This window comes from Platalea leucorodia (genome assembly GCF_965183815.1).
Source record: "Platalea leucorodia genome assembly, chromosome: 2".
NCBI lineage: Eukaryota > Metazoa > Chordata > Aves > Pelecaniformes > Threskiornithidae > Platalea > Platalea leucorodia.
In genome coordinates this window covers 97252836-97277304 of record NC_138824.1, presented here as the reverse complement: position 1 = coordinate 97277304, position 24469 = coordinate 97252836, and the positions used below count along the sequence as shown (strand labels likewise).

Below are 24469 nucleotides of genomic sequence, written 5' to 3'. Positions count from 1 at the left end.
GTACTTCCACTGGATTTCGAGCGTACCAGCTAAACCCCACTAAGAAGCTTTATTTCTCATACTCTGTTCCAAAGCATTTACGCTCCCAGAGTTGCTAGGGAACCAGCAAAATTCCCTCCATCTCCTTTTAGGAGAGCAAATGTCAATTTTGCCCCTCAATATCTGGTTTCCCAAAGTAGAGCACATTTGTTGTCCCCTCTTCCTCTCATTTTCAGGGAGGGGGCAGAGAGGCTTCCCGTAAGATGAATCCTCTGTTGCATGCACTGTATGCACATAAAGGTATCTCATCTCTTGAGTTTTAAAGGCACCCAAAATGATCTGCTCTTTTGAAAAGCTTAGTTTGCCCTACAAAATTGTAGAGCAATAACAAATTCTGAATGAGGTTTTCCTGCAACCTACAGTTTCCAGCACAGTTTTATTTATATAGGGCATTTCACTCCAGAGTTCCAGAACTGCTATAAAAATAATTTGTTTTTTAAAAAACAGTCTGCAGAAAGTTACAGGGGAATCACTTCCAACCAGGATGAGCAAAGCAGCATTATGCAAGAGTCTGGGGCAGAAACCTATTACATCTAACTGAAAAAAGGAGTATAGCAAGTAGGATATATTTATCCAAAACCAGTGCCTTGCCCAAATTAGCAGCCACAAGTTTCCATTAAAAAGACTGTTAGGGAATTGTTAGTGACCATAAATAACAGAGCCTCAAATTTGTTTTTCCGCTGACAAAATCTGAAATATGCTTGCTCATGCCTCAATCAGTGATGCAGGTGTGCTTGCACTTGAAGAAGTTTCAATACTTGCTAGTCAGGCTTGGTGCTTCCTTCCAAAACCAACAGTGCAACTTCACTAGGCAGTGACCTCCTTTTTGGCTTCATTCTCCACTTGCAAGAGGTACTGCCTCCCCGACCCAAAGAGGTACTTTATTAGGGGGAAAGAAAACCCCAACAACAAAACACCACCTTTGAGGAGAGTTTACATAGAGGAGGAGAGTTTTAGGTAAATCAGCAAATGGCTCAAAAGTAAAGAAAAGCAGCTGTAAAAATAAGGTAATACTGAACCAAACCAATGTCATTGCTAGCAGTTAATGGAGAGCTGGATTTGAGCCCCTCATCTTGGATACACCCAAAGTGATAACTTCTAGAAATTAAAACTAAAATCCAGAAAATAATCAACCAACTTTATAAATATGCTCATTTCAATTTGTTTTCAACAACGATGGATTTGTTTACAAGATCAAGATGTTTGAATACTTAAATAAACCAAAACATACACAGTTTTGTACAAGCATGACTAAGCCTGTTTCTCAGAGTACAGCAATTTCTTACCCCTTCTTTTGAGAGAAGGTTGTAACCCAGAACTTCCAAATGATTTCAGCCAAAATGAAAAAAACCCAACCCTGCTTGAAAACGAGCAGCATTGCATGGGCTACGTTACCTGCAGCACTGTGATCAGTTAGGTTTACCGCAATGTTCTTTACCAGCAGTTTGAGTTCATGAGCCCTTGGAGGTTTAGGCGGACTAGTGCCCTGAGGGAGAAGGCTTACGTTCTGTACATTCTGTGAAAAGCAAGCAGAACAAGAGGGATCACGCATATGCAAATACAAAATACTTTCAACTTCTGTCACATCGATACAGGGAAGCAGATGTGCAATGGGGCGTAACATCAACAGATAGCCACACGGGAGTTATGATCACAAAGCCTTCACTGCCAAAGGCTATGTTGTTTTAAAGAATGCGTTCCCGTTGTTTCTGATCACCGAATGGTGTTAAACTCACTCGCTTCTGAGTCATGAATATATAATAAAAACACTAAGCAGAAGGACGCTTCTCAAAAGATTTAGGTAGGAATAAGACTTACCTGAACCTCCTTTACATCTGTAGGCCTTGTACTCAACACTACAGATGGAGAAACTGAGCTAAAGAGGTTCTTCAAAACATCTCTGAGTGTTTCAGGTATTGCACATGTCCCTGCTGTCTGTCCCTAAGAGGAAACAAGAAGAAAGAAGTTGAGGCAAAAAACAATTTGGTGTATCTAAACCACCAAAGCTATCGAACATGAACTTTGTCAGAGAGAGACATGGTTTCTGTTGCCAACCACAAAATGTAACAAGAGATCATGCAAATAATTACTTAAATGTCTATATTATGCATTAAAGGAGAACTAGAAATATACACTGAAAAAGTCACCTGCTGTTCTGAGAGTTAGGAAGACATAGCTATTAGCCACAAAACCAGAAGTTTCATTAGCAGTTTGTATCTTATGATGGTGGTTTAAAGTTTTTGTATTGCTTTGCACCCCACTGAGAGAGCAGATCAGGTCATTAGATAAGCAGATCGGCACTGTTCCACTGATTTAATGGGAGTTATGCCAGCTTGCAACAGCTGAGAAGAAGCTAATCCTGTGCTGCACTGAAAAAAATATTATAGCATCTCTTGGAGGTCTTCAGTCTTTCTGAAAAGTGCACTGTGTGGACAGATAGTCACACTGCTCTGGGGGACTGACTCATGCGTTTGTCCATTCAAAAATCTCATGGCAATCTGCACTTTGCACCACTATCTCTGAGGGATCGGAACAGACCACAGATTTTGCTTACACACGTAGCTTCACACGATTAATTGTAAGGTGTATGAAGATGGTGAACCACCCCTGCCCTCCCTGTGCTCCTGGAGAAGCCTGCTTCCCATGTCACGCTCCTCAGAAAGGCTCTTCTGCTCAGTCACCTACAGGGAGTGGAGTTTTAGATTAAGGTGTCACAGAAAGGGCAGTCTGATACCCAGCTGCTCTGAAGGTAGCACAGGAGAAATCTCAGTGAGGCTTCTTTTCTAAAGGGAAGAGTGAAGTAGGAGACAAAGATCTGACCTAAACAACAGAGGACTCATCCGTCTTTTCCCACCTGATACCACACCTGAGAGACTTTACCGAACAAGACTTTAAAAGAAAGGGAACTGATTTACAGACACAGAATAGATGGAGAATGCAATAATCACACAAAGCAGAAAAAAGGTACCCTTCTGCATGCTGCTGACAGGAGCATGCCTACAACCGGCGTGCCACAGCCAACAAACAAGGCCCTGCTGCAAAGACAAGGTACGCTGATGACAAGGACACCCAATTTGCACCAGCAGGGAGATCAAGTGGGGGACTGAAGGCCTAACACTGGTAGACTGCTTTGATAGCACCGTGGCTGCGCGCCACCAGCTTTCGGCGCTGCCCGTCCCACGCTGGTGCAGCCACACAGCACAACGAAGCTGCGAGGCAGTAGCAGCTCAAGCCTCAAACAACCGCATCTCTGCCACCCTGGACACCCTGCACCACGCTCCTCCATTACAGAGAGCTCTCGGCACGAGAGGCAATCTATCATTTCAAAAGCCTCGGTCCTTTCTTAGGTATAGGAGAATGATCGTGCAATGACTTCTGCGCTCCTTAAGGTACGCTTGCAGCTCGCACAACAGGTCAAACACATTTGGAGTAACAGCCCTTTCCCAGTTACCCCAGTGTTACAGAAACATCTTGGGTGTTCCATAAAAATCCCAGGAATGTTGTGTACAGAAATCCTGTTTCACCGCGTCCTTACCTAACCGCCCTTTGATGACAGGTCGCTACAGTTCAAAACATATACATATACAATACAACAGTATTAACCAGTCCCACAGAAACCCTGCTTTGTTCACACCGTGCTCCGAACAACCGCTGAGGAAAGAGGCGGCAGCACATTTCTGCAACTTGCAGATAATACTCTTTTACTTTAAAAAATATTAAAGTAAATTAGGCTGTCTACAGCCTCGGTTTCAGTGATTTCATTACTTATTTAAATAAGCAGATAAATTGTGGTTAGTTTTCACTGGTTTGGAGGTAATTTCCCTCCCCTGCCCTTACCTAAACACTGTTTGACGAAGAACGCTGTCAAATTGTAAAATCCCAGCCGCCTCTCGCTTTGCCATCAACCTAATCTGACATTTGTTATTTAACAGCAACAACAGCAACAACAGTCATCGGACTTCCACTCATGGGTATTTTCTGACATTTCCATAGTTATTTGGAAAGCAGTTTGGTTGAGGAGCCTGCTGTCAGCCCAACCTCATTTTTAGCCATCCCTATTTGGAAAGTAATGCTCCTTTCCGACACCTTCTACAAGGCAAGCCGTAATGGCTTAATCACCAACCAAAAAGGCTTAAGACAACGCGTTTCACTTTGGGTTTGACAGGGGCTAGGGGCGTACGGCCAGCTACCGTGGCTGGCTTGGGGCACACCAGGACATGAAGCCACAGTAGCACGACTGCGTGCAAACCCAAGCCCTGCCACTCAGCCAGGTTGCCAAACGCAACTCAGGTTCACCCAGCTGTTATCAACAGAAGATGGGTTATTATATCCACTTCGTTTGAGTGATGACAAAACCGCTATGTAGATAACCACAAGCAATTAAAGGTATTTATTTGTTTCAAAAGAGGAAAAAACAAGACACAAAAGCTGACATTTAAGTTTAGGAACTGAAGGAATTTCCAAGGTGTAGGTTGCTCACAGGTTTTAGCTCTTTGTTTATTGCCTCCCCTAAGTGCTAATAGAAACTTCAAAGTGAAAATAAAGCCCTTAGCTATTAAGAGCTTAACAGGCTCATTTTAAAAATGCCGGCAAAGCACAGCAAGTTACAACTCCTTTGCAACTCTGGATTCAGTCATCTCTCAAAAAGCAGGTTGTGAAGTCCAGTGAAGTCCAGTGACTGTACCAGAGTCATCTGCATTTGCCAGTAAGTACTTAATGACTGTTCAATATGTGGATAATCAGCATGCCACCCCAACACGTGAAGGTCATTTACACTGCTATGCACGCAAAGTAAAATCTACATTAAAACACACTTCAAAAGACTTGTCTGTCTTTAGTTATGAGTTTCACATTTTTGGGTACAAAAACTGTGGTAATAAATTATTACAATTCTACGTCACTCAGCACAGGTCTTCAGAAGCAGCTCTACTATACAATAAACCTATTTTTTAACGAGGCTTTCAGTCAGAAAACCAGCTTCACAAAACACAAGCAAGTGTTCATCTGCTGTTGTAAGAAAGGCTTAAGTCACCACATTTGTGCCAAAAAAAATATAATTGTGAAGGGTCAAAGGCAAAAAAGAGTCTCAGTCATGAAGAAACTCTTTCAGGGATGTCCCAATAAAAAAAACCCCAATGAATCAGTGTTTATATACTAAGATAAGGTGCAATTCCAAAAGCATGAAGTATTTTTAGATCACCCATTGTTTCCTTAAATAATGGTATTTTTTCAGAGCTGTTTCTGAACTACTGTTGCCAGATTTCAAAATTGATTTAAGTTAAGGAATGGGCAACTATGTAATTACTTTGATGGGAATATCATTACAATTGGGTTTTTTTGTTATTTTAGAAGTGCTCTGAGAGAAGGTATTTAGGAACAGACATTTCTCACACCTTTGAATTTGGATGAAAAATGTTTGCCAAGTCATTTGTCTGTCAAATACAGACTTGATTTATCTTTAATGCTTCAGTAATCTTGAGAAATGCTCCTAGATTTCAGAGATGTAGGGTTTTGATGGATGAGCCACGGCAGATATCACTGAAGCAGTTCAAGACGGCACTGCCGACGGGTAACTGCTCCACACTTCTACCGAAGGCAGCCCGCAGAACGGCATTTTTGCTTTAGCTCTTCCAGCCTCACCTGATACCTTAGCTCTAGGTACTTCTACTGCTAACCTAAAGCATTACACTGGGTTTTGCACCAAAGGGATGGAGACTGATCTTCTCTACCATTACAACAAATAAAACTTACTGACTGACCTCCTGCACTGTTGGCTGGATTTCAAAGTTGGTTTCATTGACGTTAATGAGGAACCACTCCACTTTGACATCTTCTCCTTTGTCTTTCACATAAAGCTGAAGCTGTGGATAGGAAAGCAGTTATTGGAGAGTGTTCTGGTGTCCTGTAAAGAAATTGTAGGTCATGCTCCACACTAAGGCTCGCCAAAGGAAGAATGATACCGGTTTCTGAGTAAGTAAATTCAAAGTGCCAGTCTAAGAAGGCAGAAGTTACCCAAGCTTTGAGAGTGCATGCCAGTCAAAAAAGGATATTGTTGTTCTATACACCCCAGTACTCTACCCAATGTGTTATTTAGCCACAGTTTCCTAAAGAGGGGGCTTAATTTATTAATTTATCGCTTGCCCAAGAGGGAAACATGAGTTTGTATGCATTTTGCAAGCAGGAGGTTCAGCTCAGCTGCGTGATGAGACAGAACAAAAGGAAGAATAGAGAGAACACCACTTAACACGTTACCTGCAAGTGAAGTGGAGACAATTTCACGCTGTACGACTGACCTTCTGCAGCCGCAGGCGAAGTATCTGAGACAGTTACAACAAATTTAACGGAATCTCCCACAACATTACACGAAACCACCTAAAGAAATGAAAGGGGGTGGGGGGGAGACAAAGGAAGGGAAAAAGAAATAAGTCTTCAGAAGAAGGTTTGGTGAAGGCAAGAAAGGAACTAAGAAAAGGAAGGACTTTAAGCTACCAGAATTATGCTTAGAAATCTCCCACCTGTGGAATTTAGCAAATTCATTAACATCCCTACCTCCTTTCACTTCTAAAAACCATAGTTCAAGTGTTCGCTTCTGGACACAGAATTTAATACCTGAAGATTCTGGTATTTTCCAAATTTCTTTTGTGTTGTTACCCAATACAAAAGTAAATTCTCAACTGACAAAGACTCCTTTGTGTTTCACATATCTATATATTAAAAGCTCAAAGATCACAATTTTGCATAAGGGAGACAAAGAAGTTTGTTCTTCCTCTTCTGCTCCGAACTAAGTAGCCTACCATAGGACAGCTGGTTTTACCAAACAATATTTGGTTTAGCAGTATCCTACAAATGTGAAACTTTGGCATAACCCTGCTACTGCAGAAGAGGATTTTGCCGAAGTAATTCCAGTTCCCAGTGGGGTGGGAAGGGGCAGGAGCCTTTAAAAGCTTATTCAGGTCTTTGACCAAACCAAGAAAGGCCCTCAATTTGGTGACAAAGCTAAACGTCTGGGAAAAGTTTGTATGCCACTTGACTGCAATAGACTTCGTTGAGTACACTCCCTCACTTTTACGAGCAGTAATTTAACTTATTATCACACTGAGTTTACAAACACTGAATGTTTTTTCCTCCCTCTCCTCTGCAAACCGACCGAGGTGACGGAGCTGTGGTGCAAAATTCCCCGAGTGTGCAGAAAGAGCCTGGCGGCATAGGAAAAGCCCAGGTACAGAAGTCAGAAATCACTCATTATGCCAGAAAGAGAAGCTCACTTTGTGAACAGCTCTGCTGGTTAAAGACAGCTGCTTGTCACTGTCCCTCTGTGGTTACTGTCCCCACAGCTCCACCGTTAGGTTGCCCTCCTTAGATTGACTCAGGCGAAGTTAACCAGGTTAATGCAATGTGCAAACAAGTAGTTCCCTGAAAGATTTGTAAGATGGAGACTCTGCATGTATGCTATTAAATTATGTTTGCACGCTTACTGCTTCACTTACGGGCACTGGATTGAAGCTGAAAGCTTTAAAATGAATCATGTACCTTCTGGAAGATCCTTATCAGTCTCTCCTTAAATATATTTCATCTCCCTGGGCTCTATTTTAAGAAGCACCAGAGCATTACCAAGGGCTTCAGAGCACATCCATTAATCTAGAGACTTAATTACAAAGGAGCGGGGTGAGGGGGGTGGACATGACAAATAAAAATCACCACCACACCCACAAGCAACAAGATTTGCCTTTTCAGGTTTGTCTTCTGCAAATTATAGTTTAGAAGTGGACAAATCAGTTTCCCTCACCTCTCCCCTTCCCCAAAGTCTAAATTCCTTCAGAAGTGATTTCTGACCCTTAATCCCATATAATCAACATGAACATCCACTATTACGATATAACATAAAGGATTTTTAAGCATTTTTAATAGTTAACAAGACCGAAGAGCCTAACTGCTTATTTTACTTGTAGTTGAGTTGAAACACAGAATCACCCCTTTCAGTCACGAGGATGGATTGGCACGGTGGCTCTTTAAAGACTTCGCAAATGAATAAGTTCTTTCCTCTTTTTTGAGGGCAGAGGAGGGAAAATGACAGGTGTGATGCAAAAGCTGCTGACAGTTGCATGTCCTGAATGGTTATCATCCATGCACATTTCATCCACACATGCATAGGAAGTTCAGTGCATTCAGAACAAGTTGGACTCGCTGCACATGCGATGCAGAGCTGTTTGTCTGGAATTTCTGGATGTATAAGAGCCAAGGTTGCCAGGTACGCGGTTGATGACTGCTTAAAAAAAAAAAAAAAAGTGCGGCAGGAGAGTTGGTGGATGAGTTCATGTGCCGCTTTTTTCTTAACCGTGTTTACTTCTAAGTAAAGGACGGAAACAGACACCGCAGGTGGTGGAACTTTCACTCTTCTTTCTACACCTTGTCAAGAAATGCTAAATATTTTTTTTTTTTATATTTGTACCTTTAGTTTAGGAGCCCAAAACAGTAGGGTTTGGGCTTTTAGCCTCCTTGATGAATTTATTTTCTGCCAAAGACATCTACCAAGTCCAACTCCCCTCCTCCTCTCACTTTTAATAAAATAACTGTGGTCTTCAGGTACAGAGGTCTGTTAATTTGTTAATGGAAAATAATATGTCTTTATATCAGGTGAATCTCTGAGAGCAGAATGGATTATGGAGTCAGAATACCGAGAGAAGTAGAATTCTGGGCTAGAATTTGAAGAGAAAGCGATTCTGGTTTCATCTAAGATGCTGCGACAAGTGGTGAGAAGTTGATTAAAGAGACCGCAACTGCCACTTCCCTTTTTAAGTGACATTCCTTTAGAAGTGTGGCGGATGATTTTGATTGACCAGAGCAGAAATATGTAGGCCATTTTCCCCAGAACAGTCACATGAAGAAAAATACTGAAGCTTCCCATGCTACGCTCCTCCTCCTCCATGCCCCCATCCAACCTGCTTCCTCAAATTCATTTTCTCTGCACAGATGAAGAGCAGGAAAAGGGAGGGTCAGGCAAAGCACCCCTTTCTGGTCGACAGGAGAGAGAAAGAGGAAAGATAGATGTTCACAAGAAAACAGTAGCACCTGGACAGGTGGGAAGAGAGTTGGTCTTCAACTTCATTTAAATTCCTCATCTCTCTCTCCCACCGCTCCTTACCAGGGACATCAACACTTCAGTTTGAGAGTCTAGAAAACCCGTCATTTTTATAACAAACTGCCCTTTAAAAATTAAGCCCTTGCACCACCGCACAGCAACTGGGGCCAGCTAATTCTGGGCTCCCAGAGGGGTCACACCCCAGCTCTCTTTTGTTATCTTACATCTGGACAAGCAAGACCTCCTGAATTAGCAGAAATAGGGTGAGGTGAAGTAGCAGCGCAAAGAAACCAGGACTCTTCTACCAACGGGACCGAGGTATTTTCTCCCTCCAGCACCTCCGTAGCTCTAGCCTCCCCCAACACAAACACCCCGTCAGCAGCCAAGGTCTCTCCAAGCACTTTGGGGATCTCCCATGGAAGGGGCTCCCAGCCCTTCCTCAAGTGCTTTCGCTGGCAAGGCTGCGTCCCCGCTCCTCCTCTGCCATCCCTTCTCACACTCAGCTGACTCCTGGTACTTGATCACCCCCATGCCAGGGCTATTCTTGCCATCTCAACACCCTCCAGCCTCGCCCCTCACCTGCCTCCCTCCCTGACCACACCAGCCCACGACGTGGGTGAGCTGCCGTGGCAAAACTCCCCAACCCAGCTGGGCTCTGCTCCCCATCTGCCCGACACTGACACCCAGCTCCAATGAGCTGCAGATGCTGTAACACACCTTGCTTATACGTCTCTAAAATTGTCAGTACAATTATCCTAAAAAAAAATTATCTTTCAGGTAAACAACTGCAGGAACAAAGGAGACTGCAAAAGCACTACAGTTGGAGTAAGACAAATATTTTTCTGAGAAACTCAAGTGTCCAAACTTGTGTACCCACAACTATTAAAGCCCTTTCCCCTGCTTTGCTCTCCCCCTCTATATCTTGACTTTTTCCCTTTGCGGTTCCTCTGGACAGAGCTGCAAAATTCCAGTTTCTTTCCTTCCTGCAGCAGAAGATGCTTCATCTCAAGGAGAACTGAAGCGCCTTTGCTCCTCACACGTGGTGTCCTCTCGCCTTGAGAGGTTTCAGTTTTGGCACTGGCACCACAGTGATCTGTGCATTACACACGGCCGCTTTGTTGCTGCTCCGGGACAGTCGTCCTCCCCCCCTGCTCCACGTGCGGCAGCAGGTTCCCTCCCATGGCCAAGTGGCGGGCGAAGGGCCCTGACTTCAGGGGGAAGTTCTGACAGCCCTGCTGGGGAAGGCCGTCTTCGCCGTCCCCAGGCCCCAACTGCATCAGGTGTGCACGTAAAAATCTTGGCATTACAGGCCTTGATTGCTTTTTTTCTGGAAGGAAATCAGGTTTACTGCCCTTGGTATTTATTTGCAGAAATAGCAGGTTACTCAAGGTTACTCAGTAGTATGTAAGTAATAAAAACCTTCAACAGTTTGCACAAGAAAATGAGTATACGAGGCAGCCACGCAGTGAAAGCTGCCTTGATCTCAACTGTAGGGACCAGTACGCCATTAGATTCAGGACGCCCACAATTTCCCGTGGTTTTTTTGGAGTGCTACTCTGAGAAGGAGAAGGCTCTTTTTTTTTGGCGTGGAAAACTTATCTGTCAATGGTCACACAGAGAATTTGTGGGCTCAGCTTAAAATCTCACCATAAGAAAATTTTCCAGTCAGAAACTTCTGCCTTTTGATAGTCGTAACACTCAGCTGTTCAGAAGAAGAATTACACGATCTTCCTTGGTTACTGGAGCCTATGCATTAACTTCTTGAGGGGGTTTCTGTAGCTTCTTCACCATTTCCTCTTTACGCAAGGAATTTATGAACTAACACAGAGAAGCTGAAGGAGAGAAGGCAAATGCAACCTCTAATCCAGACACAGCTAGGAGCAGATTTTTAGAAACTGGTATCAAAGCAAATTTTCCTGCAAATATAATGAGACAACCCCGGAACAGTTTTCCAGAACGATGGTAAACACCAGAGTGAAGGCAGGGTGAGTGATGGAATGAGTGCAGGAGAGAGAGAGTTACCATGTCAGCAACAGAAACAAAGCAGAAACTGATAAAACATGTGCATTTATCCATTGCTTTCAGACCGACAGACATACAAATTCAAAAAAGTGGAAAAAAGGGGAGGGGGAATAAAACAAACAAGCAGGGAGTACAAGGAGACAGGATAGGAAGAATTTTCAATCCGCCTATCAAGTTAAGTGAATATCAAATGGTGCAAGGACAGGAAGCGGTACTTATACTTAAGAAGGGGGAAAAATAAATAAGTACCAGAAATAGACTTGCTAGTTTGGCCTCACTAACACGCAAGTCTTTACAAACCATTTGAGAGACAGCATAGCTGAAGACATGGAGACCAACAGAAGACTATAAAATGCAGGAGAGGTTTGCCAGTTTGTGCTACAGTAGCTTGGAGAGAGATTCAGTTGCGGGGACACAGGCACATCATGTCATTGGGGTGCTAAGGCATCCCTGACCCCTGCGCCGAGCTGGCAGATGTGGCACAAGCCTATAGGAGGCCTGCGCACATCTGCAGTAGCAGCTGGAAGACAGGCAGGCAACCTGACAGTGCCAAAACCAGTATTATCTCCACTGAAGCAAACAAATCCCCACCCCGATGTCCTCCTTTGACAAGACACTCAGTTCTTAAGTAGGTTAGATCCACTATGTTGTGCATTTCAGTAGGGTCACCCCGCTGGTAATTAAGCTTATACTCCATCATTCCCATGTTAGGGTGAACAGGGATGTGTCTGAAAGGGAGAGGACAGTACAGCGGGCAGGGAGGTGAAAGCTGGAAGCAAGTTACAAAGGAGCCTGTCAGGCACCAACCCTATTGCATAGTTAATGTCCAAAATTCCTCAGGAGAGATCTGAAAGGAAGCGTGATGCTGAGGAAAGCAAGCTGGGAAGCAGCAATATAAAGGAAGATCAGGACATCACACAGAAAAGCTGAAAACCCTTGAAGACTAGAAGGGAAATGCAATTCAGAATACACAGCGTGCGTGTATGAGAATTAACAAATATTAGTCCTACAACGGGCAGCCCATCACTGGGAGAACACCAGAGGAAGAGAGAACTGGATGCATCGAGTCAGTCACAGCGTGGAGGAGCCACAGGAGAGGCAGATCAGAAGCCTAAAATGCATCAAGAAAATACTTTCAGAGACACAAAGAAGCAGTAATCTTGCACGGTGAGACCTCATCTGTAGCGCTGTGTGTCACTTCAGCCATCAAGCTCAAGAAAATGGATTTAACTGGAGCTGCTGCAGAGAATGAGTGCACAGGAGTGACTTATGAGGCAGGACAACATCGTGAAAGAAGACTTAAGTAACAACTTATTTAGCCAAGGTAGACAAAGGCTGGAAGGAAATGTAGTTCCTTCATGATGTATTTACTGACAGCAAGCACCATGGAAGAGAAGTAAATACATTAAGGATAAAGGAATATATTAATACAGAAGTTAAAAAAAAAAAAAAAGGCAAAAAAGCTGCATGGGCCATGGTTCCACTTCAGCTTGTAAGAAAAGCCCAGTCATTAAAGCAGCAAAGCTTTGGGACAGCTTTTCAAGCAAAACAGGGAGTTAAAAGACAATAGAACCTGCACGTGATGGTCAGGGCAGTTCACCCCACCAAAAATAATCAGAAATAAACACACGTACATAACTAGGAATGAGTCCCAGTTAGTACTGTAGCGGTGACAATGAGAAACCGGTCTTTCCTGGAGCAGAAAACAGCCTTTGCTACACAATGTCTCTACCTGCTTCAAAGCAAGCGGAACTGGAAGCCCTGACGCCCCAGCGTGGCACGAACGCAGGCTGCCAGCTCGCAGCAGGGTGGCTGCAAATGAAGTGACACCAAGCTGAAGCTACGACAGCTGTGTGGGAGAATAAGACCTCTTTGGGCATGCTGCACAGCTCATGGGAAAACAGGACCTCCCACAAGCCCGCAAAACAGTCCTCCTTTCTCCCCACCATTTTCCCCAGCAAGATTCATCACACAAAAATTAACATGAAGCTTTCGTATTTGCTGTTGTCTGTTGTGATCCAAGACAGCCATTCCTTGTGTAGCAACTTATTATCACTCATTAATGGAATGGCACTCTCAGGGCATTTTATTTCTATTTAAGCATGAAGCAGGCAAAGAAGGGAGACTTCTGTTGTAGTCTTGCTCGTCTGTGCCAAGTCCCCATCAAGAGAATCATCTTTTTTGTTGCCTGTTTTTTGTTCTTGTTGTGAAGTTCAAAGCCTCTGGAAATAGACTGCAGTAATGGAAAGGTTGGCAGAACTAGCTAAGAATATTGCTAATGTTTACTTTATTAAAACAAAACAACCAACACCACACAATGAAAACAGGCCACTTCATTCTATATATTTAGGCTCTGGCCCAAAATTGGAGTGAAGGCAACGTATAAATAGAGGCGTTGTCAAGAAGCAGCGTGGTGTAACCTTCAGCCACAGAGCAGCTCTGTTCCTATCACAACGGCTTTGGCCCAGCTCACAACCAGCAGCTTCCCCAACCGTGTCTGCAGCACTGCGCTGTGGAGCATACACCAGTTTTACAACTTTCAGCTTCTTCAAGGCAAGGACAGCATGTATATACCTACAGATTGCACGTGTCAGCATGCATCCTGGTCACAAACAGAGCTGTCAGCAATAATATAATAATTACAGTCTGGCTGGCAATCCCATATCGTTTCGGAGCAAGACTGCATGCGAGCCTCCCAGGCAGCAGGCTTGCTCCCAGCACCAGGGAGACTCATCACCTGGCTGTGCTCCATGGCCCAGCATTCAAGAGGACAGGGGACCACCCACCACAAAAGACATACCACAGGGCTCTATCAGCATACAGCTGAGTTCAGGTATTACACATCCCATGCTTACTGCTATTTTGATCTCTCACCCTCAATCCTCTGCTTGCTTTGATGACCACAACCTCTCTGATGCAAGGTCAAATACATATTTAAAACGACATGCAATAAATCATGCCCTGGCTGCTGAACCAAGGCACCTACACGCTCTTGCCATACAGATCACAAGTAAAGCAGCATGTTGAACCAGCTGCAGGAAAACAGTCTTGTGCCAGCTGATGCCTCGGGCAAGCGCAGAGCTCTGCAGAATGCTACAACATTGATAAACACGCAGCATATGGTCACAAACTACATTCAGAGCCAGTCACACCAGTAGTGAGTTACAAACACGTATGAGAAGTTTTAGTTTGGACAAGCTGCAGAGAAAGATTTCAATTTCATATGCAAAGATTAAGAGTTTGAAGAGCGGGCAGGGGAAGAAAACACCATTAAAACAAACCCAAACCTTTGGACCCTTGGTATTATCTGAGGAATATATGAGAGAGCCAATTACCATATGAGAGAACTCCTGAGGTCTTTAGAGAAAGATATGCATTTAAGTAAGGAGGGAAAGTAGCTACCAGAGTGCCACTTTAAGGTTATTATATACTGAAATCCAAATAAATATTCAGGTTGTACCTTAACTGAAGCAGTAAAAATAACTCAGAGAAATTTTCCCAGCAGCTGTGCACAAGATTACTGAAATGGGTTTTGGGACAGTTCAGAACAACCCAGTTTATGTAAGCAAACCTGTTTTAATCCAATACATTTTAAAATGTGCTTATATTGGTTTAAGCTGCTGCGAAACCACATTAGATTGCCAGCTGAAGTATAACAGCTCGATTAACACACTGAAATGGCTCAATCCAAGGTCAGACAAGGACCAGAAACTGCACAAGGGAGGGTGCCGGATCACAAAGTCACAGGCAGAGGAGAGCAAGGGAACAGCCCTACAGCAGCCAGCAGTTCCCCGGGCTCAGGCTGCCACAGAGCCAGCACTCGCTACCTTCTGCTGCCCAGGCTTAACCACAGCAGGTTAGGGTGCCCACAGGGCACCGCGGATGCTAACTTACCTTGCTGCTACGGCAGTCAGAATCTACAGTTAAACAACACAGAAGTTAACCGAGGACTGCAGCAGAGATGTTCCCAGTGGTACAACATGACTCCAGGGAAATCGAGGACTGCAGCACTGTGCCTTGCTTCTGGCACGCAGGCAAGACGAAAGCCGGTTTTAGCCTTGAGACGCTGCTCTCATTGTGGTCCAGCCACTGGCACAGTACTCCGAGCACAGAGCTGGCCCCACACCCCCCTGCTGAACTTTGACACTGGCCAAGGGCAGCCAGCAGACCCAAACCTCCTGGCCATCTCCCACGCAAACACATTTGCAGCCCTGCCTGCCTTCCAGCAACATTTTAGACACTGCACTGCAAGACAGCTGGTTTTTGTGCTGTTAGTCACTAGCATTTATTTGAAGCAGATCTCCCTCAGCTGCTGGCTTCACACATTATACAGCACACCACTTTTAGCCCTAGCAGTCCCCTCTACCTTACAGTTTCCCATTGTGGTGTCTTCCAGTGGCACGGAGTAACACTAGTGCCAACTCTACAGCCCTACCAACTACAGTCTCTCTAGTCCCTCTGCTGGTGCAGGGATCCCTGGTAGGGGAAAGGAAAAAAAAAAAAAAGACAAAAGAAAAAAAAAAAGAGAGAACAAGTGCACAAACAACTTTACGTGTTGGCAATCCCCAGCTGCCACCGATCAGGGTGTGCCTGTAACTTGTGTATCACGCGCATAAGCACACATAGTTTTCAAAGGAATCATAGTAGAGCTGCTTAACATCTAAATCAGACAAGCAAACCAAAATAACAAAGCAAAACAAGAAGAAAAGCATTAGGCTAATTTGATGCAGGTGCCTAAAGCTGAGCGCCAGTTCAGATGTGACTAGTAGTTACAGTCACCAGGATGAAAACGCAGAAGTTATCATTGCTAATAAGCATACATGCATTTTTATCCTGTTCCAAGAGCCACATTCTGCCTCATTGTCATTTTACATGCCCTAAGCATGGGGGAAACCACTTCCCAGTATGTGGGGTGGGGGTGGGAGAGGAAGAAAGAGACCATTCACTCCTCACTGAATACAGGATTCAGTAGAGTCAAGGCTTCACCCTCAGGACTTTGCAGTGTTCCAGCAAACCTGTAATCAGCCACACAAACAGCAAGAGGCAGACAAAGATGTTCTCCTGTCCCAGACGAGAAGTGTCCCTTTCCTTCATGAATTTCCCTTCCCACGCTTCAGCAATAGGATGGGGAACCATCATACCGATGGTGAGGGGGTGGGGGGAGAGGGCTGCTGTACGAGATCATTGAAGGCATACCTATGAACTTGGCATAACCCTGGTTCTTGTTCATTTGGTAAAAGCCCTGGAGCACATTCTGCTCATGACTTGCAAAAGAAGTGAACCAATGAGAAGAGTTTGCACAGGTTCATCAGAGAGGCAGCCTCTTACCAACCCTGACAAACTTAGGTCGAGGCTACAGAAGTATTGACAAATAAAACTCCCACTGACGCTAATAAGAAGTTAACATTTCCTGCCCAAAAGTACACTGAAACAAAACAAACCCGAAGTTTACCTTCTCTTGAGCTGACTTCACAACACTAATAACTTGTTTAACTGCTAGCTCAAGTGGTTCTGGTGGGTCATCCTCCTCAAACGTAAGCAACAGTGAATCCTAAGAAAGAAGAAAAAAAGAAGCATCATCAGGTGATGAACCCGTCGCTTGAAAACGAGTGATAAAAATGCACTGCCAGTGAGCTTCCTGGAAGAACCGGAGACAGAACTGCAACTGTATGTCAAAACTTGTATGTATTAATTGCACAACACCTCACTGCATAATACAGAGTAGAGCCTGAAAACCTATACTTAGGACATAACTATGGGCCTAATCATAACTCATCTTTCTCTGTAGCAGAACGTCCAGGTACACAGCACAGTGCAGAGCTAAGCCCATGAGCAGTGACAGAGTTCAGTGAAACTGCTCTTCTTGAGTAAGGATTAATCAGCACCATAGTTTTAAAAGGCATTTTTGGTTTGGCCTAATAATATTGCTGCACTCGGCTATGCTGAAACTAAGAAAACCCAAATCTCATCTTGCAGAGGTGAGGAAAGAAGCCTTCCCCTCCCCAATCATTCCTCGTGTGTGACGGCAGGCAGAGATGACAGGTACTCAGTCTTCACATAGACAGCAAGGAAAAGACAGCGTATACGTGTTTTGGCAGTGAGGTCATACTTTCAGAGACATCAGCACTCGCATTCTCCACCTGCTGCCCACACTGAGTGGTCAGTGCCACTTCCCTCGTCACCCGAGGTTGTTTTGCACGCAGGAATTTCATTAGCAGCGTGCTGCTGACATTGTTTTGGGAGGCTGACAGCGGGAGCCACGCCACGCCGCAGTGCCAGGCAGTGAACTCATCGCAAGGGATGGCTCCAGCTGCTCTCCCGGGGAGGGAGGGCGCGCGTGCCCCCGTCAAAGTGGCTTCGGTCTCTGGCTGGGGACAGGAAGCTGCGGCTTGTTTCTAGTTATGTTCAGTTCCTAGCACCTGTGCCCAAGCTGCCTGGGCTCTCCTCTTCCACAAGCGCAAGGCAAACCTTTGTTTCTTAGCACAGCCCATGCTTTTCTGAACCGCACCATGCAATTTGAGAGGGCAGACGAAGTATTTTCTTTCCACTGCCCCAACTTACGGTGACATCTGGCAAGTGTTAAACTGCTTTCCTTATCTTTCACACACACGCGTTGCCCCGCTTTTCCTTCTCCCCCAGCCCGCCCCCGACACGTAAGATGAAAGCATGCTGGGGCCGCCAGGAAACGAACCTCCTAGACCTAGGGAGAGGGCCGCGCACAAATTCGGAGACCTGGGTACATGCTGCTTCCTAGATAGTTTAGCCTCAGCATTTTCCACTGACACGGCAAGGGTTCAGTCCTCAGGACCAGGGAATTAGGTTGCCATGGCCTCACCTAACCTCCTCGCCTCTTAGACCTGGGCATACCATTACAAACCACCGAGCGGGATGCTACGCTGCACGCTTTGCAAGAAGGGCCGGAGAGGATGGGAAGGGACACCACGTTTTGTGCATTTCTCTGACCCGGGTTAAAAGCAAACTGATGAAAACCTGAGAAGCCCACCATCCCGTGGCGGTCCGGAGAAAGCTAGCCCTCAGCCTGACGCGCAGGCGGGTTCAGCATGGCCGAAGACAGCACGAAGGAAGCCCAGCTCTGGGAGTTATGTGCCGAGGGGCCGGCGGCGGGCCCCGCGCTGGCGCCCAGGCCAGGAAGCCTCCATCGCTTCCTCCTCCCCGCGCCCAACAACGTTACCGGCGGGGGGAGCCCGGCCGGGGGCGGCGGGCACGGCTCTCCTCCCCTCCTTCCCGGCCCCCACGCGTGCCCCCGCGCTGCGCCTCTGGCCGGCTCCTTCCTGCACATTCCTGCCGAACGGCAACCAAACGTATCTCCATACACGCACGCACATATGCATACATACGTACACACACGCACGTGCACGCGGAGGGGCAGCAACACACCGGCCGGCGCTGCCAGCGCCGCGCTGCCAGCGCCGCGCTGCCGGCACCCCGTCGGTCTTTGGAGCAAGCCCCGGTGCCCCCACAGCCGCCCCTCGCCCCGGGCGGGGAGAGCCCCCGCCGGCAGAGGAGCACACGCCGCCCTCGCCCGCCCCGACCCGGCGGGACGCCCCACGGCCCCAGCCCGGCGGGCGCGGCGGAGCTGCCGGCGGCGGCGCCGCCCGGAGCGGCCCGGCCGGGCCCCGCGGCGGGGCGGCCCCCGCCTCCCCGCCCGCCGCCCCTCACCTGCGACCCCGGCACTCACCGCCCGCGCCGCCGCCTCGGCGCCGAGCGCCGCCAGCCAGGCCCGCCGCCACTGCCGCCGCCAGCTGCCCAGCGACAGCGCCCAGGCCAGCACCGAGCCGCCCTCCTCCAGCAGCTCGTCCCGCCGCGGCGGCGGCGGCAGCGGCGGCGGCGGCGGCCGGCCCCGCCGCAGGGCCAGCAGCGCGTACTGCACCAGGTAGACGGCCAGGGTGGCCAGCGCCGCCACGAAGAGGGCGACCAGCGCGCACCAGCGCAGCTCGGCCAGCCCGCCCGCCAGCCACGCCATGGCTGACCATAATGGGAGCCGCGCTACCGGCGGCGGCGGCGGGGCCGGGCAGCGGCAGCCCGCGCAGGGCCCGAGCCGGGAGCGGCCGCACGGCGTCCGGCCGCCTGCCCGGGGACGCGCCGCGCCGCGCCGCGCCGCACCGCCCACGGCGCAGTCACCGCCCGGCCCGCCCCCGCCGGCGGGGCGGTGAGGGGAGGCCCGGCCCCGGCCCCGGCCCCGGCCCGGCGCTGCCGGCGTGGGCGGCGGCGGGGGGCTGGCGCGCTGCCGGCGGGGCCGGGCCGCGCATCGCCCTGCGGCGGTGGGCGCTGGGCCCGCGGGTCCCGGGCAGAGCGGGGGGGGCCCGGGCGGCGGCTGCCGCGGGAGGGAGCGGGGCTCGGGGGGGGCGTGCGGGGCGCCGGCTGCGGCCGGGACAGCGGCTGCCGGGCGGGTTCGTGCGCGCCCTGAGCCGGCGCTGCTGGGAGAAGCGGTTTGGGTGCCGGGGGGTGCTGTGGGCAGAGCGGGACGAGAGGAGCGATCCCGGGGGTGGGCAAAAAGGGGGAGTCTCAATAGAGACAGCGGGGCGGGAGAGGCGTTCAGAGGCCCGGGAAAGACACAGGTGTCAAGCTAATAATTTTCGTTGTTTTTCATATAACAAAAGGTTTCCCCTTACGTCAGTGTTTAGTGATGTCGTTTGCACACTAAGAAACAATTGCAAATGAAAAATCAAGTGAACAGGCTCTCTCATCTTTGCACACAATAGACAAACGTGTTAATGCCTGCTTGCGGGCAGAGCAGGAGTCAGTTACAAAACAGGCCTGATTTCCCCCCCCCCCAAAAAAGATAGATCATATAACCTTTATGTTCCAGACGCTGAACCTAGTTTATGTCAGCATTACAAAGTCCAGTGGATAAAATTGCCACGCTGCCCCTCAGTAGCAAACGGGTGTTTTGTGAAAGCACCCCTTCACCTAACAGGGCAACACTTGCGGGTCTGTGATCGGCCTTCCCGCTCACCGCTTCACAGCGCTGCGGGAACAGCTACGGAGATTACAGGGCATCTTATTTTTCCCTCTGCTTCCTATCAAAGGGCGAACGCAAGCTTCCCTTTTCTTGCTGGTGCCGCAGCATCTCCTCTGCTGCGGATGTCAAACTCACCGGTAGGAGAAAAAAACATTTCTGTGTTCCACTGTGATCTGCGGCCCGGAGCGTAAATTCAGAACTAAGTACTTTCTGCAAACCATGGTGAATGAGCGTTGTTATCAGTAGGAGGTTTGTGATAAAGGGGAGGAAATTGTCTTTTGATAGTAAATAAAAGTTTTATAATTATTTATTTATGTCACATTCATCTTTGGTAAGTTCCTGTTTGATTTTCAGAGTGCTACCTTATCAGCTCATCACTATTTGTGCCCTCATTTTTCTTCTGCTTTTCTTTGCCTGCTCTGTTTCTTTCATAGTGACTTTCTTTACCTGTGGCAGCTCCCAGCCGATGAACATCACTTGTATTTTTTGTCCAATCCACATACTAAAACAACCGGCAATTAAGTCCTTGAGGTTGGTAGTGAAATGTCGTTGTAAGTTCTTGTTCCACTCGGGTTTAGGCTATTGCCACTGTAGCCTTAAAGGGCAGAAACATCTCTTCCTTGCTGGAAGCTGGAATTCCAGACCATCGGAGTGCATGCCATAGATCACAGAGGGGAATTACCGTGGGTCCCGTGGTGCCTGGCTCTGGCGTGCCTCCCGCGGGAGCCGTGTGGATGGCAGGTGCCGAGGCACAGACACCGTGTGGGCTCACAGACCAGGCAGCAAATGCTTGTTTGCTGGACATTTTCAAGCAAATTCATGGCTAGAAGCAGAGGTAAAAAGAAAAGGGAAGTGAGTGCATTACGGGATCACTGAATGGTTGAGGCTGGAGGGTCTCTGGACGTCATTGGGTCCAACCCCCCTACTCAAGCAGGACCACCCAGAGCTGGTTGCCCAGGACCATGTCCAGACAGATGGCTTCTGAATATCTCCAAGGACTACAAAACTTCTCTGGGCAACCTGTTCCAGTGCTTGGTCACCCTCACAGTGAAAAAGTGTTTTTCCTGATGTTCAGAGGGAACCTCCTGTGTTTCAGTCTGTGCCCATTGCCTCTTGTTCTGTCACTTGGGCACCACTGAAAAGAGCCTGGCTCCATCTTCTTTGCACCCTCCCTTCAGGTATTTATATACACTGATAAGATCCCCCCTGAGCCTTCTCTAGCCTTCCCCCCCCCCAGCTCTCTCAGCCTTTCCTTATAGGAGAGATGCTCCAGCCCCTTAATCATCTTAGTGGGCCTTCACTGGGCTCTCTCCAGTGGAGACCCAGCACTCCAGGTGGGGCCTCACCAGTGCTGAGCAGAGGGGAAGGATCACTTCCCTCAGCCTGCTGGCAACACTCCTCCTAATGCAGTCCAGGATGCCATTAGCCTTCTTTGCTGTAAGGGCATGTTGTTGGCTCATGTTTGATTTGCTATCCACCAGGACCCCCAGGTCCTTTCTGCAAAGCTGCCTTCCAGCTGGTTGGCCCCAGCATGTACTGGTGCCTGGAGCTTTTCCTCCCCAGGTGCGGGACTTTGCACTTCCCCCTATTGAACTGCATGAGGTTCCTGTCGGCCCAGTTCTCCAGCCTGTCAAGGTCCCTCTGGATGGCAGCACGACCCTCTGGTGTATCAGCCACTCCTCCCAGTTTTGTGTCATCTGCAGACTTGCAGAGGGTACGCTCTGCCCCACCATCCAGATCATTAATGAAACTGTTGAACAGGATTGAACCCAGTATTGACCCCTGCTGTACACCACTAGTTACAGGCCTCCAACTAGACTTTGTGCCACTGACCACCACCCTCTGGGTGCAGCTGTTCAGCCAGTTTTCAGTCCACCTCACTGTCTGCTCATCCAGCCCATACTTCATCAGCTTCTCTATGAGGATCTTATGGGAGATGGTGTCAAAAGTCTAGGTAGACAATGTCCACTGCTCTCCCCTTGTCTACCAAGCCAGTAGTTTCATTGTAGGAATTTATCAAGTTGATCGAGCATGACTTTCCCTCGGTGAATCCATGCTGACTACTCCTGATGACTTTTTTTCTCTTCATGTGTCTGGAAATGGTGTCCAGGATTAGCTGCCCCATCATCTTCCCAGGGATCGAGGTGAGGCTGACTGGCCTATAGGTCCCAGGGTCCTCCATCCTGCCTTTCCTGAAGTTAGGAGTAGTGTTTGGTTTCCTCCAGTCCTCAGGCACATCTCCCAACCACCATGATAATTCAAAGATGATCAAGAGTGGCCTTGTAATGACATCTGTCAGCTCCCTCAGCACTTGTGGGTGCATCCCATCAGGGCCCGTGGACTTACGTATGACCAGATTGCTTAAGTATTCCCTGACCTCATCCTCTTCCACCAAGGGTACATCTTCTTTGCTCTGGACTTTCACCTTGGCCTCTGGGGCCTGGGATTCCTGAAGGGCTGTTACCTCAACATTTATTATGGTATTTATGAATATGGGGGCTAGGCCTCTGAGAGGAGGAGGAGCAGGTTGTTGCCTGAGAAGTGATTTGATCATTTTGTGTTGTAAAAACATTGTCCACATTTGCACCTTTAAGCTGCAAACTTGACAGGGCCAGAGCATGGTTTTATCTGGTGTAGTGAGGTTCCTGTATGGACATACAAAGAATGGGCTACTCAGAGGTCAAAGCACTTGCCTGGGACACAGGGAAATCCTGCGCTCCGTTCACTGACCAGCTGCCTTCTGCCTACCAGGCAGGTGACTTAAGAGTACACCTACGTGATACCAAGGAGCAAGCTGCTGAGATCTCCAGAGATCCACGAGAGCCATATTACTATGTTAGCACAGCACCTTACAGAGGTTAATTGACCCTGCTGAGACCAGTTTTATTAGCTGGGCACATTCATTTTAAGATCCAAGCCGGCATCTTTGCTCAGTATTGCACGGTGCTCTACCAGCTTGTCTGCAGATAGCTCAGGGATTTCTCATACAGCACTGCACTGTGGCAGACAAACCTGCCCTTATCTTGCCCCGTGTTCCAGTTCTGCACATATGCCTTGTAGACAATTTTCTTTAACTGACGGGAATTTTGTGAGTCTAATTAGTGAATATGAAATGACAAGACAGACTGAAAGATTACATTGAGATATTAAAACAAGTTTTCCTTTACAGAACTTTATCAACATTTTTGTTACTAGAAATATTTTACATTTCTACTTTTGAAGTATAGCAAAAATATGTGGCAGCTAATATTTAATTATTTTCCTTTTTCGTGCACCTGTGAACTTGGAATAGCCCTCTCTGAACATTCAGGATCTCACCCATCAAAGCATAGCTCTGGGGATGCAATTAGTAAAGTAATTAGTTTTTCATAATTCCGTGTACTTTGAAGCTGGGAACTGTGATTCTGACTTGCTCCTAGGCTCTGCTATGTGCCGTATTTCTATTAAATAACTGCTGTTTTTCCCAAATCCCAGCTTTTCTTTTAATTAGCAAGTGTATATCTTTGTCAGTGATGGTTGCAAAGCAAGTTTAAAAAAATGCAAAAAGTGAGTGAGATGATTGACACAGAGTTGATTTTACAAGGGTTTTGGAACAAGAGAGTTACAAATGCATCATTCATCGCAGCTACCTCACATGTCCTGTTTTGGTCCTTTGAAGTATGAATTTTGTTAACCATTTCACTCTGTGTTGCAAAGGCAAGAAGAAAACTGCAGACCTGTAGCTTACTCTGACCTAGTCTACGCTAGAATGTTTTGCTGGTAGAGCTACCCCAGGCACATGAACAACAAAGAAGTACCTCCCCTGTTAACTAGTGCTGCCAGGTTCATCATACATCTGAGTTTCCGGAGATGCTCTTTTTCATCCCCCAGACAGAACATGGGCAGAATTGTAGGATCTTGACTATTTGTTTGAAATTTCCAGAGTTGTTGGAGGTGAGTGGTGCTAGATCTGAGACTACCCTGAGTCCCATGGTATAGATATAAGTAACGGGAGCAGGATGAGGTCATAGTTATTTAATCAATTATTTCATTTTTAAAGCTGTAAGCAGAACAATGACCAACAAAAAGCCATAGGTTCAATCACTGCAATTAAATGATCACTTAGACAATTGCAATGCACAGAGATAAAATCAGTCCAAACCTTTCCCACTAATTCTCTGCCTCCGAGCCCCAGCATATTTTTTTACACACATGAAAGAAGGAGAAGGTTCATAAGAGGAGTCTAACATGAAGTCTGAAACAAGTGCTTTGTCAGGACAGTACAAAAGTCTAAGAGGTGCTTATTTTGGCCAAACTGCACTTTGGCCAGCAGAGCTTTTCCCAGTGTCCCAGGACTCTGTGTGATG

At 47.3% G+C, this 24469-nt stretch overlaps 1 protein-coding gene across 1 annotated transcript in view; it reads right to left on the bottom strand.

The window, feature by feature from the left end:
• Positions 1 to 19176, bottom strand: part of C2CD2 (C2 calcium dependent domain containing 2) — a 42417-nt gene extending 23241 nt beyond the window's left edge. Inside the window, 7 exon segments of the mRNA XM_082304812.1 lie at positions 1435 to 1555; positions 1858 to 1980; positions 5799 to 5900; positions 6292 to 6411; positions 16593 to 16691; positions 18821 to 18823; positions 18825 to 19176. Of these exon segments, the coding sequence (XP_082160938.1) occupies positions 1435 to 1555; positions 1858 to 1980; positions 5799 to 5900; positions 6292 to 6411; positions 16593 to 16691; positions 18821 to 18823; positions 18825 to 19124 (868 nt within the window). The 5' untranslated portion in view covers positions 19125 to 19176.
• Between the last annotated feature and the right edge of the window lie 5293 nt (positions 19177 to 24469).